At 48.0% G+C, this 21182-nt stretch overlaps 1 protein-coding gene across 3 annotated transcripts; it reads left to right on the top strand.

The window, feature by feature from the left end:
* The first annotated feature begins 17 nt into the window (after positions 1-17).
* Positions 18-14168, top strand: LOC131827467 (C-X-C chemokine receptor type 2). Of its 3 annotated transcripts, none has more exons than XM_059168075.1 (3): positions 18-145; positions 4307-4386; positions 10894-14168. In XM_059168075.1, the coding sequence occupies exon 3, from the start codon at positions 10919-10921 to the stop codon at positions 11987-11989; it is 1071 nt and encodes a 356-aa protein (XP_059024058.1). In that variant the 5' UTR covers positions 18-145; positions 4307-4386; positions 10894-10918; the 3' UTR covers positions 11990-14168. The 3 variants fall into 3 exon arrangements, with proteins under 3 accessions (XP_059024058.1, XP_059024057.1, XP_059024056.1); XM_059168074.1 differs by lacking the exon at positions 18-145 and adding an exon at positions 3648-4113; XM_059168073.1 differs by lacking the exons at positions 18-145; positions 4307-4386 and adding exons at positions 4930-6090; positions 6798-7006.
* The last annotated feature ends 7014 nt before the right edge of the window (positions 14169-21182 follow it).

Here is a 21182-nt window from a genome sequence, read left to right as displayed (position 1 = left end):
TGGCCAGTGCCTGTGCACCGCCTTTTGGGGTCAAGGCCACTCAGAGTTGCCTCCCATTACCATTGCATGGAGCAAGAGTTTTGCAATAGCAGTTCCTGCCCTGGAGAGCTGGTGAGAACTTCTCCTTAGTAAAGCCTGCAACAAGGTGAGGGGCAGGGAACGGAGGGAGTGGAGGGGGACAGGACCAGGGCTCTGGAGCAATTAGGGCAACAGAGGAACGGAGGGGCAGGGAGGGAGCGGAGGGGGACAGGACCAGAGCTCTAGAGCAATCAGGGCAACAGAATCAGCCCTACCCAAAGGGGCAGCAGTCCCTTCCCGCAAGTCTGATTTGCTCAGAAATTTGTATTAGGGCAAAGTTCATATTCTAGTGGAAGACATTATGTTTTAGTGGAACTCCAGTGTCGAGTTCATGTCTGCCTTAAGACAGAGGGAGAGGAGAGACCTGGCAGAAACCTATGTTCAAAGAGGAGGCAAAGAGTTCTGCTCCTGGACCAGAACTCATCTGAAGGAAATCGGGGGCTGGGAATGGGGAAAACGGACCTTCTCCCCATTTGGGGAGGGATGGAAGGACAGTGCTGAGGTCCAGCCTCTAGCTCCGCACTGTCCCCACCCCAAAGAGTCCCCGCCAAGTCCAAGGAAGAGTGCAAAAGCTCCACAGACATTAGAGGACTGGGGACCCCTGGCAGAAGCTTCCACAGTCACCATAGCCACCCCTGGTGCTGCATGGGGACGTGCATGGAACATAGGAGTGACTCCAGAGCACATGTCTAGCCCAGCAGCACCCAGAAGAGCACCTGGGGGGCACTTGCAACAGACTCCCTCAAATTCCTGGGAGAATTTATGGGGAGGGGGGGCGGTGAAGCTTGCATGAGTGCAGAGACTGTCAGCCAACGTGATTGTGGTCACAGCGCTTGATGGGACCTCGCTGTTACCAGGCTGGAAAACTTGGACAAGGTCATTATTTCTTGAAACCAGATGTCACTCAGATCCTCCAATGTACACGAGTTCCCCGACTTTGTCAAATCATTCCATGCTCGACAGAATGCTATGAAGCCCCCAGGACATGCCAGAAAACACTGTGGTTGGTTTGGGGATTCAGAGATTTTTATCATAGATTAGTCCTATTTATGTATAATATTTATATATTTTTCTATATTGTGTACCATCGATTTATATATTATTTTTATGTGTTTTTATGTATTACATATAAAAGATATAAAATCCCTACTTTTATTTTTTTTTTTTAATCCCTACTTTTAAGAACGTCACAGTGGGGAGGCAGGAGCAGCAGAGATGATTACCAATCCCATAACTGAAGCCATGATAGAGATATGCCCCGGGGGAGTGGGGCTGTGCAGACCGCACAGAGAGAGGGCTGCATGGCTCAGGGGCGGTCTTGACCAGGCGGAATCTTAAAGGAAAAAGAAGAGTTGGCCAGACCAAGAGTGTAGGAACGAGCATAGCCCAGGGAGGGAAAGGCATGCCAGGCTCTGCGGGGAACCACAGGGCTCTTTGGGAGCCACCCCTGGTTCTCTGTGGTTGGGGTTGAGGAGTCCCGGAGGTGTGGCCTGGAACAAGGCCAGGTAGGTACAGAAGGTCCCATGCGGAGGCTCTACCTGAGGGCAGTGCAGGTCCTTGAAGGGTTTGTAAAGGAAAAGAGCCTGATCAAATTCACGCTTCGGGAAGATTGTTCTGAGAGCAGAGTGGAGGATGGTTTGGGGTAGAAAGACTTGAGGCAGAGATTATTTCGACTCGCTCTCTGCCCTCCGCGCCCCTCCCCCCACCCCGCAACTGCGCACGCTCGCTGGCGCGCGCACCGCTCTCTCTCAAATAAAAAATCTTTCAATACAGACACATTTAATCCACATGACAACACTATGCAGTAGGTGCTTCAGTAGCCCCATTTTACAGATGATGAAACTGAGGCCCGTGAGACTGAGTAACTCGCCCAAGGTCTGCAGTCCAGCTCTGAAATCCACAGCTCTCCCCCATGTATTGCTTTAGTTCAGGCAAGAGAGAATAAAGTGTTGCCTAACACTGTCCTTGAAGATGGCAAGGGGCAGATAATCAAGAGAGATGCTAAGAGATAGCCTCCTGTGAGGGGCCTGCCAGGGCCAGACTGTTTCCTGTAGGCTAGTAGCCCAGCTAGGAGGGTGGGGTCAGAATTCCCAGAGACAAGCTTTCTACCTGCTGCACCTTGTGGACCTACTTGCAGCACCTGTGGGACCTCAGGGGAGACGTTGAGAGGCTGCACGAGGCTCAGGCTGCACAAGGAGTTTGAGCTGCAAAGAGAAGTTTGGAGGGAAGCCGGGCACTGAAGGTGGGGGAGACCCCAGCACTTATGGGGTGGGGGCTGAAGCCTGGGGAACAGATGGGCTGGCCTGGTGAGGGCAGGGAAAGAAGAGGACCTGCATTGGTCCTCTCCTCTGGAGAACATCCAGGGAACATCCAGATTTGAGGGATGAATGGAGAACTACAGCCACAAAATGAGACCAAGGTTCAGGAGAAATAGGAAGAGAATGAGGTCAGTGGGATTAAATACTGCAGAGGTCAAATGAGACTTGAACAATAACCATTTCCCCATAAATACAGTTACGAGGCATACAGCAGGCTGGGAGAAAACATTTTAACATAATTGACAAATGTGAGATAGTATGAGTAGATAGGGTAACTAACAGACCCTTTTATGAATTGCCAGTGGGAGAATAAATTGATAGGGTCTTTTCTTTTTTTCTTTTTAAATTTTTTTTTAATTTCAAGACTTTATTATTTATTTGTTAGAGGGAGAGACAGAGAGAGAGCACAAGCAGGGGGAGTGGGAGAGGGAGAAGCAGGCTCCCCGCCGAGCAGAGAGCCCAAGGCAGGCAGGGCTTGATCCCAGGACCCTGGGATCATGACCTGAGCCGAAGGTAGATGCTTAACCACTGAGCCACCCAGGTGCCCCGATACAGTCTTTTCGTATGGAAGCATAGTGGATACACAATGTTATATTAATTTCAGGTATATAACACAGTGACTGGACAGTTCTGTACATTACGCCACCACAATACATGTAGTCACCATTAGCAGATACAGCCTTATCAAAATTTAAAGAGGCACCGATATGACCCAGCAAAATTACACTTAAGCCACACAAACCATCATACAAATTCCCAGAGACGTACATCCAAAGATGCTCGTAGCAAGACTTAAATATTCATCCACAAGGAAATTATCGGATCAATCATGATACATCCGCCCCGTGGACTAGTATGTTGTCAGGGAAAAAAGAAAGGTGGACCTCTGTGCAGCCCATAACAGCGTGGTGAAGTGCAGAATGATATCATCAGTTCCATATCATTTGTTTTAAGAAGAAGAAGAAGGAAAGCATGTCCATACATGCATGTGTGGAAAAGTCTGGAAAGATGGACATAAGATCTGTGTGTGAATCTAAGGACTTAAAGGAGTCCTTCCAGTTCGACTTCAGGTCCTTTGGTGGTTCCTCTATTCTTTACAGTATGTGGGCTTTGTTGTTATAACCGTAAAACCGCTTTATTTAAGAAATGGGCGTGCTTGCTTCGGCAGCAGATATATTTAAGAAAGGGGCTTTTTGGACGTCGTGGCCTGAGGTTGTTGGTAGTGTTGGCAAGAGCTGTTTCAGCAGAGGGACGGGAAGGGAGCTAGCAGCAGTGGGCTGAGCAGTGAAGGAGAGGAGGCGAGGGGGAAGTAGCCACTTTCTCTAGAAGTCCACCGTGAGCAGAGCGCTGGGGGCACAGTAGCTGGAGGGGTCCTACGACAGAGGGCGAGTGACAGAGACATGAGCAAACTCAGGGAACGAGATGGCGGATGGGGCAGAAGGGCCAGGAGACAGACCCCTCAAGGACGCGAGAGGCAGGGTGTCCCACAGCCGGGGCAGGAATTCACCAGAAAGAGAAGAAGGGATGCTTCTCACGCTGACCCTAGAAGGAAGGAAGAAAGTGTGTAACAAGTGCAGGCAAGTCTGTTCACCAGGGGCTGGGGTTGCCTGCATCTTCCTTGTAAAGAAGGATGTGCAGGTTGGAAACGCTCAGAGATAGCCTGAGCAGGCTCAGTCTCTCCTCAGCCTGGCAGGCTCCTCCAGAAAGCCTCAGACAGGTAAGTGTGAAAATCCCCAGTGCTCACCACAAAATCTCCAGGCAGATCTTTGGCCTGGAGTCAGAGTCCTAGGACCAACCTCATTGCTTCTCTGAGGGGACGCCTCCCCGGTGGGCCTCCTGGAATTCACCCTGCTGACCCCAGGTCAGACGTTTCCCTCTAAAGCTGCTTCACTTTTTTTCCGGCCAAACAGTGCTGACTGCTCCCAAGCCCCTAGCCCCGGAAGAAATCAGGAGCCACTCATACGACAGCAACTGTCGTGGCAAATAGCAGGTAAGTGAGCTGTTCCGAGCGAGGGCCGTCAGGGACTCGTGTCTGGTGGAATTTCACTCTCCTCTCTGAGTCCCCTGAGAACTGATGGGTTGGACTGCAGGAGCAGGAACATAGAGCTAAAGAGAAAGATATCTTCACCTGGACAGTGTGGCCCAAAAGAACTTTCTGCAGTCCCGGGGGTGTTCTATATCAGCACTGTCCAATATGGTAGCCACTTGTCACGTGCGAGCCTTGAACCCTTGAAAGGCGGCCAGTATGACCGAAGAACTACATTTTTCGTTCTCTTTCAACTCAGTTTCAGTAGCTATGTATATCCAGTGGCTCTCGTGCTGGACAATACAGATCTAGAATGATCGCTTCATTTTCCAGTAGACTGCATCAAGGCCCAGCGAGAATTGACTCGTCCAAGCTCATCTTGACCACCAGCAACGGCATCAGCCCATTCTACTCACCCCACCATCCACGTGCAGGTGCCAGACCAACCTAATGAATATCAAGAAGCGGGCCAGTGGGGGGGCGGGGCGGGGGGGGGCAGATGTCAGATCTGGGCTCCTCTTTCTACACCTTTTCATTCCGTTGTCTGGGACTGAAAGGTTCCTAACCAAGCTCGGAAAGCTGAAACTAGGCTCCAGCCCCTTGTTACAGTGGACAGAATACAGAGTTTGAGGTCAGGTAACAACATTTCTTAAAAACTGTTTAAACGCCAGTTCCCTGTGTCACTCTGATGAGGTTGCTTAACTCCCAGAGTCTGGTTTCCTCATTCAGAAAGTGCACACTTCACGCCTTTGTTATGAGGATTAAATATGTACCAATTCTTTTTGTTCAAGATTGTATTTTTTTTTAAGATTTTTTTTTAATTTGACAGACAGAGATCACAAGTAGGCAGAGAGGCAGGCAGAGACAGAAAGAGTGGGAAGCAGGCTCCCCGCTGAGCAGAAAGCCCCATGTGGGGCTCCATCCCAGGACCATGGGATCATGACCTAAGCCGAAGGCAGAGGCTTTAACCCACTGAGCCACCCAGGTACCCCATCAAGATCGTATTTTTAACTGATCTCTATACCCAGGGTGGGGCTCTAGACCCCAAGATCAAGAGTTGTTGCATGTTCCCCTGACTGAGCCAGCCAAGTGCCCCTCAGTGCACAAGTTCCGAAAAGCACTTTTCCCAGAAGCTGGACCTTAGCAGGGACCCAACACTGTAGCTCACATGACTCTTGTTATCCAGGCCAGAGCCGATGGGGCTGTACATCAAAGTCTGCCCGGGAAGCAGACCCACTGCTTTTCCTTCCCTGGGGGGGGGGGGGGGTGTAGTGGGACAGACAGTCACGGCACTAGTTGATAAACTGTTCCAGAGACGAAGATCGCCCTAACAAACGCTAATATCAGGCTTGCTGTATGTCTTAAGTGCTTTATGGGTAATCCCTCGTTTGAGTCTCAGCACAGCCCAGTGGGTTAGATGCTATCACTGGCCTCATTTTACAGATGAGTAAACCAAGACTCGGAAAGGGAAAGTCACTGGCCCCGAGTTGCTGGGCTCACTCAGTCTCTAACCACTGCTTTCCTGTGCCTCTCTCTGTGTATAACAAGCCTCTGCCTGGTTTTAGCATCACCGGGCCAGGAGTCACTGCATTCTTCTCCAGCATGGGAAAGAGAGAAGTGACAAAGAATGTTTGCTAAACAGTTGGACTTGAAGGTTCTTTCCTAGGGGTAAGCAAGTTTGTTACAGGCTTCGAGCTCTCCACGGGTCCTGGGATGCAGGGGTCAAGGGGCATAGTGGAGGGTCTAGAGGCATGGTTTGCTGGAGGGAGAGGGAGCTTGGGAGGGAGCCGTGAATCAGTGTTCACTGTTCTGCCTGTATTTATCCTTTCCACGGTAATTAATAACAAATGTACATTCTCAGTGTCACTCAACTCTGCTTTCGAAAATGTGTTTGGACTTGGATAAGATGTGAATTTTTACCAAAAGCCTTTCTTTCCAAATGAGATGGTCTTGGCTCCAAAAGTGGCCAGCCATACACACCCAATCCCAAGTGTACAGGCCAAGAAAGGGCTCTGGGAGTGCATGGGGTGGGGACAGGAGACATTAGGTCCAGGATCACCAGAAGCCCAAGTTCCATCTCTCTCATATTCATGAGCTGCTCTCCTTTGAGATGGGAGAACTGTTCAAAAGCAGGACGGCGGGGGGTGGGGGGGGCTCCCAAGCAGGGGGCAGCCCGAGGCAGTTAGGGTATGGGGACAGTCAGACCAGGCTGCTGAAAGAGCCAGGGTCTGCTGAGACCAGGGCAAAGATGAGAGAAATCCATGCCGTCCTGGTTAAACCGCTGCCTTGGCATGGGCCTCCGTTTGCTCCTCTGTGAAATGGAAAGATTGGCTAGAAAACACCACAGGTCCCTTACCGATATGAAACTCTACCAGGTCAGAAAATAACTCGCCATCCAAGAGCTGACCTGAGAATTAATTATTCAAGTTATCAAAAGCATCCAGCAGCCTGAGGACTCCACCCTCGAGTTGAGCAATGTAATCCACCGCTCACTTCCTCCACTCTCTTCTCACCACCCCGCCCTGTCAGTCAGACACATCTGCCCTCCTGGACGGGTCCCACAGGTGAAAGGCCCAGGCTCCTGGTAAGTCTTGGAACACCCACCCTTCTCACCTTCCAGAATGTCTCTATTCTCTGACCCCCTTGACACCCAGCCCCCAATGACCCCAGACATCTCTCCCCACCCCGGGGTGGGCTTCTTTCCTCTTAAGACCTCCCTAGATCCCCAAAGGGAGAGCTCCTGCCCCTCTTCCTTACTCCTCTCTCCAACAACCACTTAGGGCAACTCTCTGCCCAGCCCCTTCCCTTCCTGACTCAGCCAGCTCCCCTGCTTTGACTAGGATGGGGTCCAAGGAAGGGCCAGACATCATCCAGGCCCCCTTCCCTATATTAAATGCGAATATTGTGGATTATATTTATAGAGAGAAAGCATGCTAGAATTGTATTAAAATTCCTGAATTTTCTATTGTGATTGAAAAGATTGCCTTCAATGTTTGGGATCTTGTACGTCTCCGTTGTTTAGCATTTTTATAAAATGAATTAGAATCATCCCATCCATGGAGTTTCTGAATGACCGTGAGTCATTAGGGTCCTGCCATTTCACTCAATGAGGGAATCTCCCGCTTGTTCACCGAGAACATGACCAGGAGGTCGGTGGGAGTCAGCCAGTTTAAGGGTGTTTTGTTTATCATTCTTGCAAGAACTATTTCTTTCGTTCTGGCCCTACTGAATAGATAAGAAAACAATGTACAAAATAGCAAACAATAGGAGTAAACTGTATGCAGTCTGACTTCATGAGATCTTGAAAACTTAACTTACAAATATATTTCAAAAATATTTAATATAGGAGGTATGACTTTTTTTTTTTTTTTTAATAAAGCAAGTCTGTAGATTCTAAGTTGATCCACACCTACATGGAATCCGGGCTGTAGCATTTGTAGGCTCTGTGACCATGGGCTGACGTCTGAGCTCCTCTGTGCCTGTCTTCTCATCTGTAGTCAGGACTAATCATATCTATCTCTAACACTCCAGGGAGGTCATGTACCTCCGAGGCAAAAAGCAGACCTCAGACAGATCAACTCCCTTCCCTTAGTTTCTCCCTTTGACTGTCAACACATCCTTTCTAGAGACTGGTAAGCTGAAAAACCCACAAGCATCCACAAAGCATTGTCTCCCCAGTGGCTGGAGGTCACTGCCCTGTCCTGTTTCTCTTGCCTGCTTCTTCTTGTCCTGTTTCTCTTGTCAGAATTCTGACAGGAATTCTCCACCTCCTGTCCTGACTTTCAGGGTCTTCCTCTGGACCCTCAAGCAGATCTTCCATGTCTGGGAGTGGGAGCTCCCCTGTGTATCTCCAGCCCCTCCCCCATACAGTTGAGCACTGGCTTATTTAGAATGAGGACTTACCAGTGAAGTATGCTTGGCTGCTGTTGTCTCCTGTTAGGGCAGTTTCTCCTTCTGCCCTGGCCCTGCCTTCTCACGGTCAGTGTTCCTAAATACGGGCCTGTCCTCTATGGGCACAAGCTCTCTGTCCCATTATGCTCTGCTAAAAGTGGGCCTTCTCTAGGTCATTTCTTCCCTTGAGAGCATCTCTGATCATCTGTTCCCAGAGGTGACCCATTCTTGACCTTGTGATTTCATTGGACAGAACCCTAGGATAAACAACCTCTTGACCGTGGGATGGCAGAACTAGTGACTTGTCACAGGTCTCGCCAACAACACTGGCTAAGTTGTATGGTGGCCTTTCCCATTATTACTTTATCTCCCTGGCTAGACATTCCCCAAATGCATCAGATCTTTCTAGGTTCACAGAGTCTGCTCTATGCTCTCCATGGGCTTAGAAGCTGATTTAACTGGCCACAATCACCTAGACTAAGAATTCCGTCCCTCCAGGGGAAAGGGCATTGCTTTTCCAGTTTCTCCTAACCCTATTCGGCTTTCTTCTTTGCTATATATGATTGAGAGTGACAGACCTCCCTCTGCTAAAGAGAAAAGCTTTTGGAGAGTTTCATTGTTGATGTGGTTGTTTTACTATCTGTGTTTGCTTCTCAAAGGTGTCCCCCTTTGGTTAATTTTTTTCTAATTGAGATGGAATTCACACTCTGTAAAAGTCACCCATTCACAGGGTACAACTAGTGGTTCCTAGTATTCGCGTGAAGCTATACAATCCTTCCACTGTCTAATTCCTGAACACTTTCATCAGCCTGGAAGGAAACCCCTCCCTCCAGCACCTGGCAACCCAGATCTACTTTCTGTCTCTACTGATTTGCCTCTCCTGTACATTTCACATACATGGACCTGTACAGTATGAAGCCTTTTATGTCTGGCTTTTTTTTTTTTTTTTTTGGCCTGGAATAATGTTTTCATGGTTCATCCACGTCGCAGCAGATGTCAATTCTTTATTCCTGTCGTTGGTTGGATAACAGCCTATGGTCTGTGTGCACCTCCATTAATTTCTCCATTTATCGGTTGATGTACATTTGAATTGTTCCCATTGTTCGGCTGTCACGCTGCTGTGAACATTTGTGTACAAGTTTTTGTGGGGACATAGGTTTTCCATTCTCCTGGGCACGTATCTAGAAGTGAAATTGCTGGGTCATTGGTAACTATGTTCGACATTTTGAACAACTGCCAAACTGTTCAAAGCAGCCGCTCCACTGGCGCATCTCCACGAGTAATATAAGAAGGGTCCCATCCCCCACATCCTCATCAACAGCGTTACTGTCCCTCTTGTTTTATAATGATGATCCTATTGAGTATTGAAGTTATTCTGGAGCCTTAGTACTTCGTGTTTTTCTCTTTAACGCTGGTTCCGTTTTGAGATGGGTTACCTCCTTGCATGTGGTCCCAGGACTGTCATACCTTTTCATAAAGAAATGGCACAGTACTGATGCATCTTATGGTTCACAAGGAACTCACTTGGGAGCTGGTTTACTTTCATTTACATCCTCTTTGAAAACTGGGTAAAATTTCAGAGTGACTGCAGCTTCCCCTGAAAGCAGGCTTTGGGCTATCCCCAAAACAAGGGCCGAGCCAACAGAAGCGGGTTTACCTGGACTTCGTCTGGGGGTGCTGAGGAGTGAGGGATGGATGAAGGTACTCACTGGCATGACAGAAAGTGTCCCCACCAGAATGAAAAAGCCACCAAAACAAGGATAGTGTGTCTCCACCCATCTGCACCTCCTGATATGGCACAGGTGCCACTGCCTGCACCTGTCTCGACCTGTCTTTTCTGCCTCTCCCACTGCTGCGAGCACTCTGGATTTCTCTGCTCACCTCCACGTGGCAGTCCACGGCTGTGACAGTCTGTCACATTTCACCCACTTAGAGAATCAATCAGCCACCTGCTTAGGATTTTTAATATACTTTTTTCAGACTGCACAAATATTCCCACAGCAGGTCTCCTGCATCCGGAAAGAAAAATGCAGGGCTGTAAATAAGCTTTCTTCTAGGTCCAGTATCCTGCAGCTGTATTGCTGTTACCACTAAATCTATTTTCCCACAAACTTCTTTTAATGACTTCCCAAAAGTGGGACAGAGGGGCTCCTCCCTCAGCTTTCTAGTCAAACCTCTATCTTTCTCTAGCAGTCAAACCCTGCTTCATCTCCCACATCAAGAACTGAATGGCACCTCCTATTTCTGACATTAAATCCAGCTTCATTAGCCAGAGAGGCTCACCACTGAAGAATCTGAGATATGTTCTGTAGGGATTGGGATTTCAACAATGTTTTGGGTGATGGTGATGTCATGGAGAGAGCTCAGAACCTCTTTGGCTTTGAGGGAACTACAGGTTTTGTGCAACGTGCCATTTATCACAAAATGTGGCTCATAACGTAGAGCCACAACTATTTCCTAATGTGAAGGTTCCGTGTAATATACAAGCCAAGGCAAAGAATCCTGTCCGAGATTCATGGGCAAATAGGCTAGAATCTGGGGAGAGAGTATCATGCAGTAACTCCCATCTCTCTTCTCTAGGCCAGGACTTAAGTTTGCCTCCAATATGGAAGACGTGGACTGGGAGGCTTACGGCTTGGAAGATCTCTTTGGTGAAAATTACAGTTACAGCACAGACCTGCCCTTCATTCCAGAAGGCTCTGCCCCATGCAGGCCAGAATCTCTGGAAATCAACAAGTATGCAGTGGTGGTCATCTACGCCCTGGTCTTCGTGCTGAGCCTGCTGGGAAACTCCCTAGTGATACTGGTTGTCCTATACAGTCGGCTCAGCCAGTCTGTCACTGACGTCTACCTGCTGAACTTGGCCATAGCCGACCTGCTCTTCGCCCTGACCTTGCCTATCTGGGCTGCCTCCAAGGCGAAAGGCTGGATCTTTGGCACACCCCTGTGCAAGGTGGTCTCGCTCCTGAAGGAAGTCAACTTCTACAGTGGTATCCTACTGCTGGCCTGCATCAGCATGGACCGCTACCTGGCCATCGTCCATGCCACACGCACACTGACCCAGAAGCGGCACTGGGTCAAGTTCATATGCTTAGGCATCTGGGCGCTGTCCCTGATCCTGTCCCTGCCCATCTTCATCTTCCGCAGGGCCATCAATCCCCCCTACTCCAGCCCGGTCTGCTATGAGGACATGGGCGCCAATACCACGAGATTGCGGATAGTGATGCGGGCCCTGCCCCAAACCTTTGGCTTCCTCGTGCCCTTGGCGGTCATGCTGTTCTGCTATGGACTCACCCTGCGTACGCTGTTCCAGGCCCACATGGGGCAGAAGCACCGGGCCATGCGGGTCATCTTCGCCGTCGTGCTCGTCTTCCTGCTCTGCTGGCTGCCCTACAACCTGGTCCTGGTCGCAGACACCCTCATGAGGCTCCGGGTGATCGCGGAGACATGCGAGCGCCGCAACGACATCGGCCGGGCCCTGGATGCCACCGAGATTCTGGGCTTCCTCCACAGCTGCCTCAATCCCTTCATCTACGCCTTCATCGGCCAGAAGTTTCGCCACGGACTCCTCAAGATCATGGCCTTCCACGGGCTCATCAGCAAGGAGTATTTGTCCAAGGACGGCAGGCCTTCCTTTGTTGGCTCTTCTTCAGCAAACACTTCTACCACCTTCTAAGCCCCTGGGCCCTGCTGGAGCGCCTCAGGGCACCTCCCGCGCCGTCGGCATCCATCCCGAGCCTCATGTCCACTGGTTGTTTCCAGTCTCTGTGTCAAGGCAGCTCCCGGCTGTGGTTACAGGAAGCTACTGGGGCCACGTCCTTTTCAAGCCCATTGGACGGTTTAGAAAGCCTGCCCTCGTTCCCCACGCCTCCCTATACTTCCTATGCCAGCTGCTAGAGCTCAGTCCATCCTAGCACTGAGCTCAAGCACTCTGGTGTCTGGGGCAGTTAAAGACATTCGAAAGGCATCCTTTCAGGTGACGACAGAAAGTTCCTACCACGGGGAGCCATTAGTGGCAAACAGCAGTCGTTGCTTTCCTGACTCTCCCTTTCTTGCTTGCTGGCAAAGCCCACCTCCCTTGAGGGAGGCCAAGAAGGACAGACACTCACTTTCCCAGACTCCCTTAGCTAGGAGAGGCCCTGTCATCCACTTCTGACTAGTAAGGTTTCAGGGCAATAGTGTGCTGGTGAAAAGAAGTCAGGGTTTGTAGCATTTACCAAGTTGCCTGCATCAGCATGTTCCCACCAGGGCGATGTCAAAGGTTTTCATGTGTTTAGCAACTAGCTCACAAAAATTTAGGAAATGAATGGGCTGCTTTCACAAGCAGGTACAAACTGGCTTCAGGACACCAATGCCTAAGAGGAAGTCTGCTGGGTCCAGGGACTCCTGGGAAGTATTCCTGATTTAAAAAGAGAGAGAGGCACACACACCCACATGTCCTTGGTTCTTGCCTTTATGGTTCTTCCCAATATGGTTGTGGGATATGATGTGACAAAGAGGCAAAAATTGTGCTCAACACACTTGGGCAGATGGAGTGGATGAGAACAAAGAGCCCAGAAGGAGACCCAAGCAGAAATGGTCAATGATTTTCAACAAGGGTTACCAAGAATATTCAATGGGAGAAAGGATAGTTATTCAACACATGGTGCTGGGCAAACCAGTTATCCACATGCACAGGAATGAACCTAGTCCTTTTCCTCATACCATATACAAAAGTTAACTCAAAATGGATCATAACCTACACAGGAAAGCTTCAACTACTAAGTGTTTATTAGAAACGTAGAAGAAAAGTTTTATAACATTGGATTTGGCAGTGATTCCTTGGATATGACACCAAAAGCGCGGGCAAGAAATGAATAAATAGATAATTGGATTTCCCCAATGTTAAAAACTTTGTACATCAAAGGACACGATCAAGAGAGTGGAAAGGAAAATCATAGGATGGGAGAAAATATTTTTGAATCAAATTTTATACAGTTTACTCTCCACGATACACAAATAATTCTTACAATTCAACATCAATGACAACAACAACAAAGACAGATAATAACAAGTGTCAGCAACGATATGGAAAAAGTGGTGGGACGCTTGTGCACCGTTGGTGGAAAAGTAAAGTAGTGCAGCTGCCGTGGAAAACAGCACCTCAAAAGATGAAACAGAACTACTGTATGATCTAGCACTTCCATGTCTAAGTGTACACTGAAAGCAGTGAACTGAGAGCAGAGACTCAAACAGTACACTAATGTTCATGGCAGCATCATTCACAGTTGCCAAAAAGTGACAATCACGCAATGTCAATCAGTGGATGATGGACAAAAAAAATGTGGGGTATACATGCGATGGAATATGGTTCAGTCTTAAAAATGAATGAGTCTCTGGGATATGCTACAACAGGGATGAACCCCGAAAACATGATATGAAGTGGAAGAAGCCGGGCAAAAATAGTGTATAATTCCACTTTTTAGAAGTACCTACAATAGTCAAGCTCATAGAGACAAGAAGTCCAACAGTGGTTACCAGGTCCAGGCAGAGGAGAAAGTAAGAAGTAGTTGTTTAATGGGTACACAGTTCAGTTGGAGGCGATGAAAAGTTTCCTGAGATGGATAGTGGTGATAGGGGTAGGACAGTAGGAATGTGCTTAATCCCACTAAACAGGACACTTAAAACTGGTAAAAAAAAAAAAAAAAAAAAAAAAAGGTCAATTTTATGTTGTGTGTATCTTACTGGAAAGGAAAAAAAACAACAACTAGTTCCCAAACGACAAATTTCAGCAATTGAACCATTTGTGGAACCATCTACCTGTAACTTCTTGTTCGAGTAGATAATTAAATGTCTTTTTTTCTTTGTACAAGCCACTTAGAGTTGTGTATTTCATTACTTGTGATCAAAAGCATCTGAACTGCTACAGGCAAGGGTGGGCAGAGGTCCTGAATGTAGATTTATTTACAATAATTAAATCCCTTCTCTGCTTACTGGGTGCACAGAGAGAGACAAGGATTGAAATCGAGAGAGAACCCAGCCTTTCTACTTCCTTCACCCCTAGCCCAAATCTGTGGCCGCTGGACATGTGTTATGGAAGGAGATGTGTCCCAGGATCACAAAGTGTTTCTTGTGTCTTTGGGTGAAACCAGAGTCCTGAGTACCAAGGGTCAGTGTGTTTTACCAAATCAGCAGGATTGGGGAGCAGGAAGCCAGACAGCTCTGCTGAGCTCAACCAGCCACCCTACTTTGAGTCTCCACTCTCTTCTCTCTCCCACTCAAAACACACTCACACACATACACACCCGACATGCAGGACCATCAAAAGCACACCTTGCAGAATAGGGACATGATATCCAGGCAAAACCAAGGATCTGCCTTGGTTGGGCAGTATTTCCTGAAGACCTGCCTTCCCAGAGCCCTGGGACATGGCAGAGCCTTACCCTGGCAGAGCTCCCGTTCACAGGCCTTGTCCCTGCGGGGGCTTTGGCAGGAGGGGTTTGGGCTCGGAGCAGCCCCCTAAGGAAGTAGGACAGCAAGGGGAGTCCGACGGCTCCCTGGTGAAGTCCCCAAACGTCACCAGGCTCCGATCCCCTTCCTGTTAACAATTCTCCAACCACTAAATCAAAGAGACAGCAGCTGTGGCTCTGACCAAAGACCTCTCCAGGGAGGCAGGAGCAAACCTCTGAGCTGGGGTGCTCAAGGGACAGGTAACTACCAGTCCTGACTCATGAAAGTGCAAACAGGATTAATCCAGCCCTAATAATCCCTTGTCTCGAGCTCATTGTTTGCCAGGCACTGTGCTAAGCTCAGGTTCAAGCTTGACTGAGCTGCTCTGGCCAAGCCTTCCAAACAGCTTCTGATTCAGCAGGCCAACGTGTGTTAACTGGAGGGAACACCCCAGTTGCCAGAGGGACTGGAGGTGTTCTGACCTGGCAGGGCTGATGGGCCAGATGGCTCTCTGAGATCACTGTCAGTGGGAAGAGGCCAGACCAAGTGTCGCTGTGGTTCTGGGGCTCTGCTCTTTGCTCCTCTAACAAGGGCTAGAGGAAGCATGTTTCTCAAGGGAAATGAGGAGATAAAATAAGCCTAGGAGCTGCACTTGTGTAAACTGTTACTCTCTCTCTCTCTCTTCCTCCCTCCCTCCCTTCTTCTCCCACATAAAGACAGTTTTGGCACCAAAAAACCTACCAACCAAGACATCACTGGGAGGAGGCAAATCCAAGGTCTGTCTTCGAGTTGTTGCTTTCCTTCTTCCCTCTGATGTTTCCAGGCCTAAGTCCCACATTCAGGGCCCAGCTCTGTTCTGCCTAGATCTGCCTTCTCAGTCTGAGCCTGCCCCTCTGGCTTCTGAGCTACCTCCCCCCCTTACATGAACCCCCCGTCTTGTTGCTCCGTTTCCCCAGTTTATGACATCTTCCTTGACGCAGTCCCTCCTCAGTGCAGGAATGGGCTCCCTTTGCTCACGAAATTAGCCCCAGTGTCTCCTGGGTGACAGGAAGACGTAACCCCCAGGAGGGGCATGTCACGTTGACGTTCATCCCGTGTTGACCGATGTGGAAAATGGCCACCCTGCCCTGGCAGAGCCAGAGGAGACCTAGAGCATCCCTCCACCCCCCGCGGGGGGCTAACCCTTGCAATATGCAAGTGGGGAAACTAAGGCCTAGGCAAGCAGCTCAATCAAGATCTCATGGCTGGGTAAGAGTAGAGCTGGATTAAAAATGCCTAGTGCGGTTCATATTTCTAGATATTTAGCTTTTCTAGTGGAGACCCCTCAGGCACCTTACAAATAGAGGGAAAAATATGTAAATGAACTTCCCAGAGTGTTCCACTCATATGGGTAGAGCTGGGCCACTTCTTCAGCGCCTACACTCATCTGACAGAGTCAAGAGGCAACTGAGGCTTGGGGCCCAGGTTGGGAGCAGCTCAGATGGGGTTACCCTATTCTGAGCTGGTAGGTAAGACGGTTAAAGAGACCGTTGGATGGGGTTCCTGGGTGGCTCAGTCAGTTGAGTGTCTGACTCCAGATTTCAGCTCAAGTCATGCTCTCGGGGACGTGGTATCGAGCCCCACGACAGGCTCCACGCTCTCCCTCTCACTTCTACCCACCCCTCCCCACCACCGTTCACACACACACATATGTGTGCACTCTCTCTCTAAAAGAAAAGAGACAGCTAGAGCCCAACACAAAATTCAGAGACAGATAAAACAAGCCTCTGTCGAGGACACGTGTTCTATCACGCAGGGCTCCACTGGAAAGCAGGACCACTCGGGGGAGAGATTCATTATCGGGATTTGACTGCACGCAATTGTGGGAGCTGGCAAAATGGTCTAGGTTGGGCAGTTATCTTTACTTCTGGTGCTAGGACCTGAAAGTGGCAGGCCAGAGAGAGCCAAGAAGGAAAGATCCCATGAAGCAGACAACAGGGAGGGCGAGCTGGGACCTGCCAGGACAGACTGAAACCTGCGCCAGTCTCTTGTGGACTACAAGTTCAACATGCAGACGGCCTGCGAGAGATGCTGACGCCTCCATCGTGAAGGTCAGAAGATGCGTGGCTCAGGTTAAGGACCGCAGAGACCAGCATCTGGTGCTTGCCACTGACCTTCCAGAGCATTAAAAAAGGATGCAGCCTCTGCCCCCCTTTCCAGCTTCCAAAGCTCACACAACAGTCTCTTCTGGTCGATGTTAACATGAAACTAGGTGAGAAAGGGAGGGAATTTGATGAAACATGATTCCAGCTTAAGTGAACTGACTCATTGCAAATCTTTCATACAAACTTTAGGTGCGGACTCTAAAGAGAAAGAATGATCACCACCAGTGTTTGGATAATGTTTACATAAACTTTCAGTCTATCAGGGAGGAATGCTTTGGGGCTTTTGATAATACCGGGAATATTCTTTCTTTACCTAGATTTGGTTACCTGGGATTCATTGTATTATTATTCTTACAGCTGTAGTCATTAGTTTTCTTCAACCTGTGGTTTGTGTCCTATTCACCATAAAAATGCTTTTGATTATTAAAATAAAGGGGGAAATACAAAGAGAGTTATCAGAAGAACAAAGGGACAACTCTGGTCATTTGGAGGGGCCACAGCAGGGAGCCCAGTGGAAACTGCTACATCCTATAGTTTTGGGGTCAGAATCCACCATATTATTAGACCATATTACCACCCAAACTTGTAGCAGAGTAAATAGATACAACCATGAAAGAAGGCAATTTGATCAGATCTATTCTAGTGCCCAAACCTTCTGATTCAGGAAATATCCTTCTAGAAATCTACCCTATAGAAATACCCACATAGGGAAACAAACATCAATACAGAATATTCATCACAGCCTCATTTCTAAAACTCAAAGCTTAGAAACAACCTGAATGTTCAACAACAGGGAAAGAGTCCAATAAACTGTGAAGGTGCATCCAGGCCACAGAATACATTGGATGTGTGTGTGTAAACACAAGGCAAAAACGTGGTGCTAAGTGGGAAAAGGCAGAACAGAACATCACATATCGTATGATTCCACTGACATAAAATGTCTAAAAAAGGCAAATCTACGGAGACAGAGAGCTGGGGTGTGGTAGGGTTGGGGAGAGGAGCCGGGAATGATTAGAGATGGGCACCAGACCTCTTTTAGGGGTAATGGAAATATTCTACATCTGGATTATGGTAATAGTTGTACAACTCCATGAAACTGCTAAAAAGTCATGGTACGGTGTGCTTAAAGCAGGTGAATTTTATAGTCGGTAAATTGTAGTCAATAAAGCTGTTTTAAAAATCCTTATGGAACACTGGGTATGGTACATAAACAATGAATTCTGGTACAGTGAAAAAATTTTTTTAAATAAAAAAAATCCTTAAAATATAATGAGGTAGTGATACGACAGGACATGGAAAGATCTTGAAGAAATAATGCTGGATGAAAAAGGAAAGTAGAACAGTGGGTGTAGTCAATGGCTTATCCATGTGTGTAGAAACACATTATAAGCATGTTTATAAATGTTCAGAAAAACATCTGGAAGAAGATATACGAAGTTGCTGAAAGGAGTTATAGTTAAAGAGAAGTGGAGGGTGGGCTGATATGCACGATTAATGCCTACAGTTTTGCATTGTTTCAGTGAATTTGATTGGGGCAGGATTTTCTAAAAAATGCAAGAACCCAGGCTTGACTGTCCATGCAGGGGGCAGGGCACGCCAGGCAGCGAGATACCGTTCTCCTTACAGACAAAGGGGCTAGGCTTTGTGAATTTGTTTCTAGGCTTTTATTCTTTCTCAGTGAACAGTCTTTTTTTTTTTTTTTTTTTTTAACTTCATTTCTGGTAATGTTGCTTTTGCAAAACGTCACCTTAGTCTCAAATGAGTTAAGCACCGAGGGGCCAGACAAGAACTAGAGGGCACTAACGGCCGTGAAGCCATGTTTCTAAAAATATGCCATGTGTAGAACGGGCCCCTTGCTTCAAACGTGGCTTTACGGACAACCCCTGAATGGGTCGGAACCCTGGCAGAACCAGATGGCTGACCGGAGCTGGGCCAAGAGAGAGCATTTCACCAGACTCGTGAGGGTTTAATAAAGAGTGGAAAGAATTTGGGGAAAGGAGTGTCCAGTGGTGCAGTAGCCCAAGATCAGAAAGAGCTAAGAGCTGTTGCTGCCACTAGGCCTGAGAGGTGAGGCAAGGGAGCCATTCTGGGAGCCCAGGGAAGAAGCTGTATGATAAGGGCTCCCTGCCAGGATCCAATCCCAGCAACTAGCAGGGACAGAGCTGGGGGAATAAATGCCCTTCTTGAAGCTTCTGCCCATCCATCTCCTGCAAGGGTTCCCATTGACTGGACTCAGAATCCAGAGGACAGGGGAATCCATTGAGATAGTCCGTATTGCTCAGGTTCCCAGGGCATAGAGCAGGATAAGATAGGTGGAGGGTGGACCTAGAGCACAGTTGGAAGATATCCAGCTCACCATCCCAGCTTAAGGTGAACGTAAGGGTGAGGGTCCCATTGCTGCTGAATCAGAGTACCTGAGAGTGGGTCCTGGGAATCTGGAGTCCCTGATGAGTCTGATCAAGACTCAAGTTTAAAACCCACTCACCCAGAAGAAATGCAGCCCTCTTCTGACCATTCCACCTGCCCAAAGTGGAACAGACATGGAGATGGGGAGGAGACGTGGGGAGGAACGGAGATCCGATCCCAACTCACGGCCCCTCCCCCAGCAGCTTCAGAGACATTCACAAGTCACCTTCCCGGAGAAGACAGACATGCAACTGATTTCTCAACAGAGCCTTGCAAATTCTGATGTCAGACATGTTCCCCTGACCAAAAGCATCAGGGTCAGCTTCCTATCAAAGCTGGCTCTGTGCCAAACCAATTCAGAGATGGAGTCAAACTTCAAGGTCCATGAGGTGACCTGTCCCATGTTCTCAAATCCACTGTGGTAATAAGAACAGCTAGCATTTCTAGAGGACTTTCTTGAATGGCCAGCATTATGCTAAGGGATTGACTACATTAGACTGCACAGCTGCCTACGGCATTTTGGACAATTCTGCTGCCCCGTAAGTATATACTTGAGTTTAACTCAATGGCCAAAATGCAGAGCATGACTCCCAAAGAGCTTCTGAAAGGCTGAGTCTCAATGTCATAGTAGCTCCCAGGAACCAGGGTCAGGGTTTCACAAAAACTCTGTGTTTATGGGAAGACCCTGCTAACTCAGCTTAGGACATATACATATAAGAATGTTATTCACACCATACTCTATGCAAATGGCACCACTTAGGCCAAGTAGTGTCCAATCTGCCCATCTGCGACTGGGGGTCCTGAACTGCCATACCTAGATCTAGTCTGTTTGGGTGGAAGGGAGCTCAACATAGCCCCTTCTAGACCAAACTCTCCTTTTGACAGGTGAGTGACTCAAGACCAAGAGCAGGTGGATACTCGCCAAAGGTTTTGAATTGCAAGTGACAGAAGCAATACTGGACTCTGGTCTCCAGGTCCCTCATCCTTTGCCATCTTCACTCTTATCAGGAAGACTCCTGCCAAGTTGCTGGGGAACCTAATTTCCATAGGACTGACAGCAAGATCCACGAGAACATGCCCCTGACCTTTTTCTTCTAGTACCTATAGGTAAAGATCCAAGGGGAAGGAAAACCCAAAACTAAAGACTTAAAAGGCAGTCCTAAACTTACTTCTTCATTTGTTTGCCTCTGTCATGAGAGGCAGGTAGACATTTGGAGCTGGTTTAGATGGTAGATTTAATTATTTCTGGATCTGGCCCCAGGGCCTATCACCTATAAGTAAGTAGGTTTAGCTTAGGTAGTAAGCCCTAGAACCACATCCCTACATGCACATCCCAACTCTAGTTAAACTCCTGTGCCTCAGTTTCCTCTTCTGTAAAATGGACTAGTTACAGAACCAGCCTCATAAGGTAATGTTAAGGATTAGATTAGTTAGTGAACACATATAAATCATGAAGCTCAGCAAACGAGCAAAGGGAGAAAAGAGATAGAGGGAGACAAACCAAGGAACAGATTCCTAATTCCAGAGAACAAACTGATGGTTACCAGAGGGGAGGGGCGTGGGGTGGATGAGTGAAACAGGTGATGGGGGTTAAGGATTGCACCCATCATGATGAATGATGAATGGAATTGCAGAATCACTATATCGTACACCAGAAACTAATACAGCACTGTATGTTAACTAACCGGAATTAAAATTTTAAAAATTTTTAAAAAGCACTTAGTTTAGTAATGGAGCGTGGTAAGTGATCAGTAGATTTAGCTATTAAGTTTTCTTTAAATATTTAATGTTGCTTCAACTTCACAGATGTAGTAATTTGGGCTAAACTTTATGCACAGCCACACTGATATGAAGTTTAAATGAGCTCCCAGCTATGGTGTCAGTATAAAA

The sequence above is a fragment of the Mustela lutreola genome, chromosome 3, assembly GCF_030435805.1.
Source record: "Mustela lutreola isolate mMusLut2 chromosome 3, mMusLut2.pri, whole genome shotgun sequence".
Lineage (NCBI taxonomy): Eukaryota > Metazoa > Chordata > Mammalia > Carnivora > Mustelidae > Mustela > Mustela lutreola.
Note: the sequence above shows the minus strand (reverse complement) of the source record. Positions and strands in the feature narration are given on the sequence as shown.

Bases quoted from the DNA above. Each gene is read 5' to 3' on its own strand.
- LOC131827467 (XM_059168075.1), top strand. From the start codon at position 10,919: ATGGAAGACGTGGACTGGGAGGCTTACGGCTTGGAAGATCTCTTTGGT.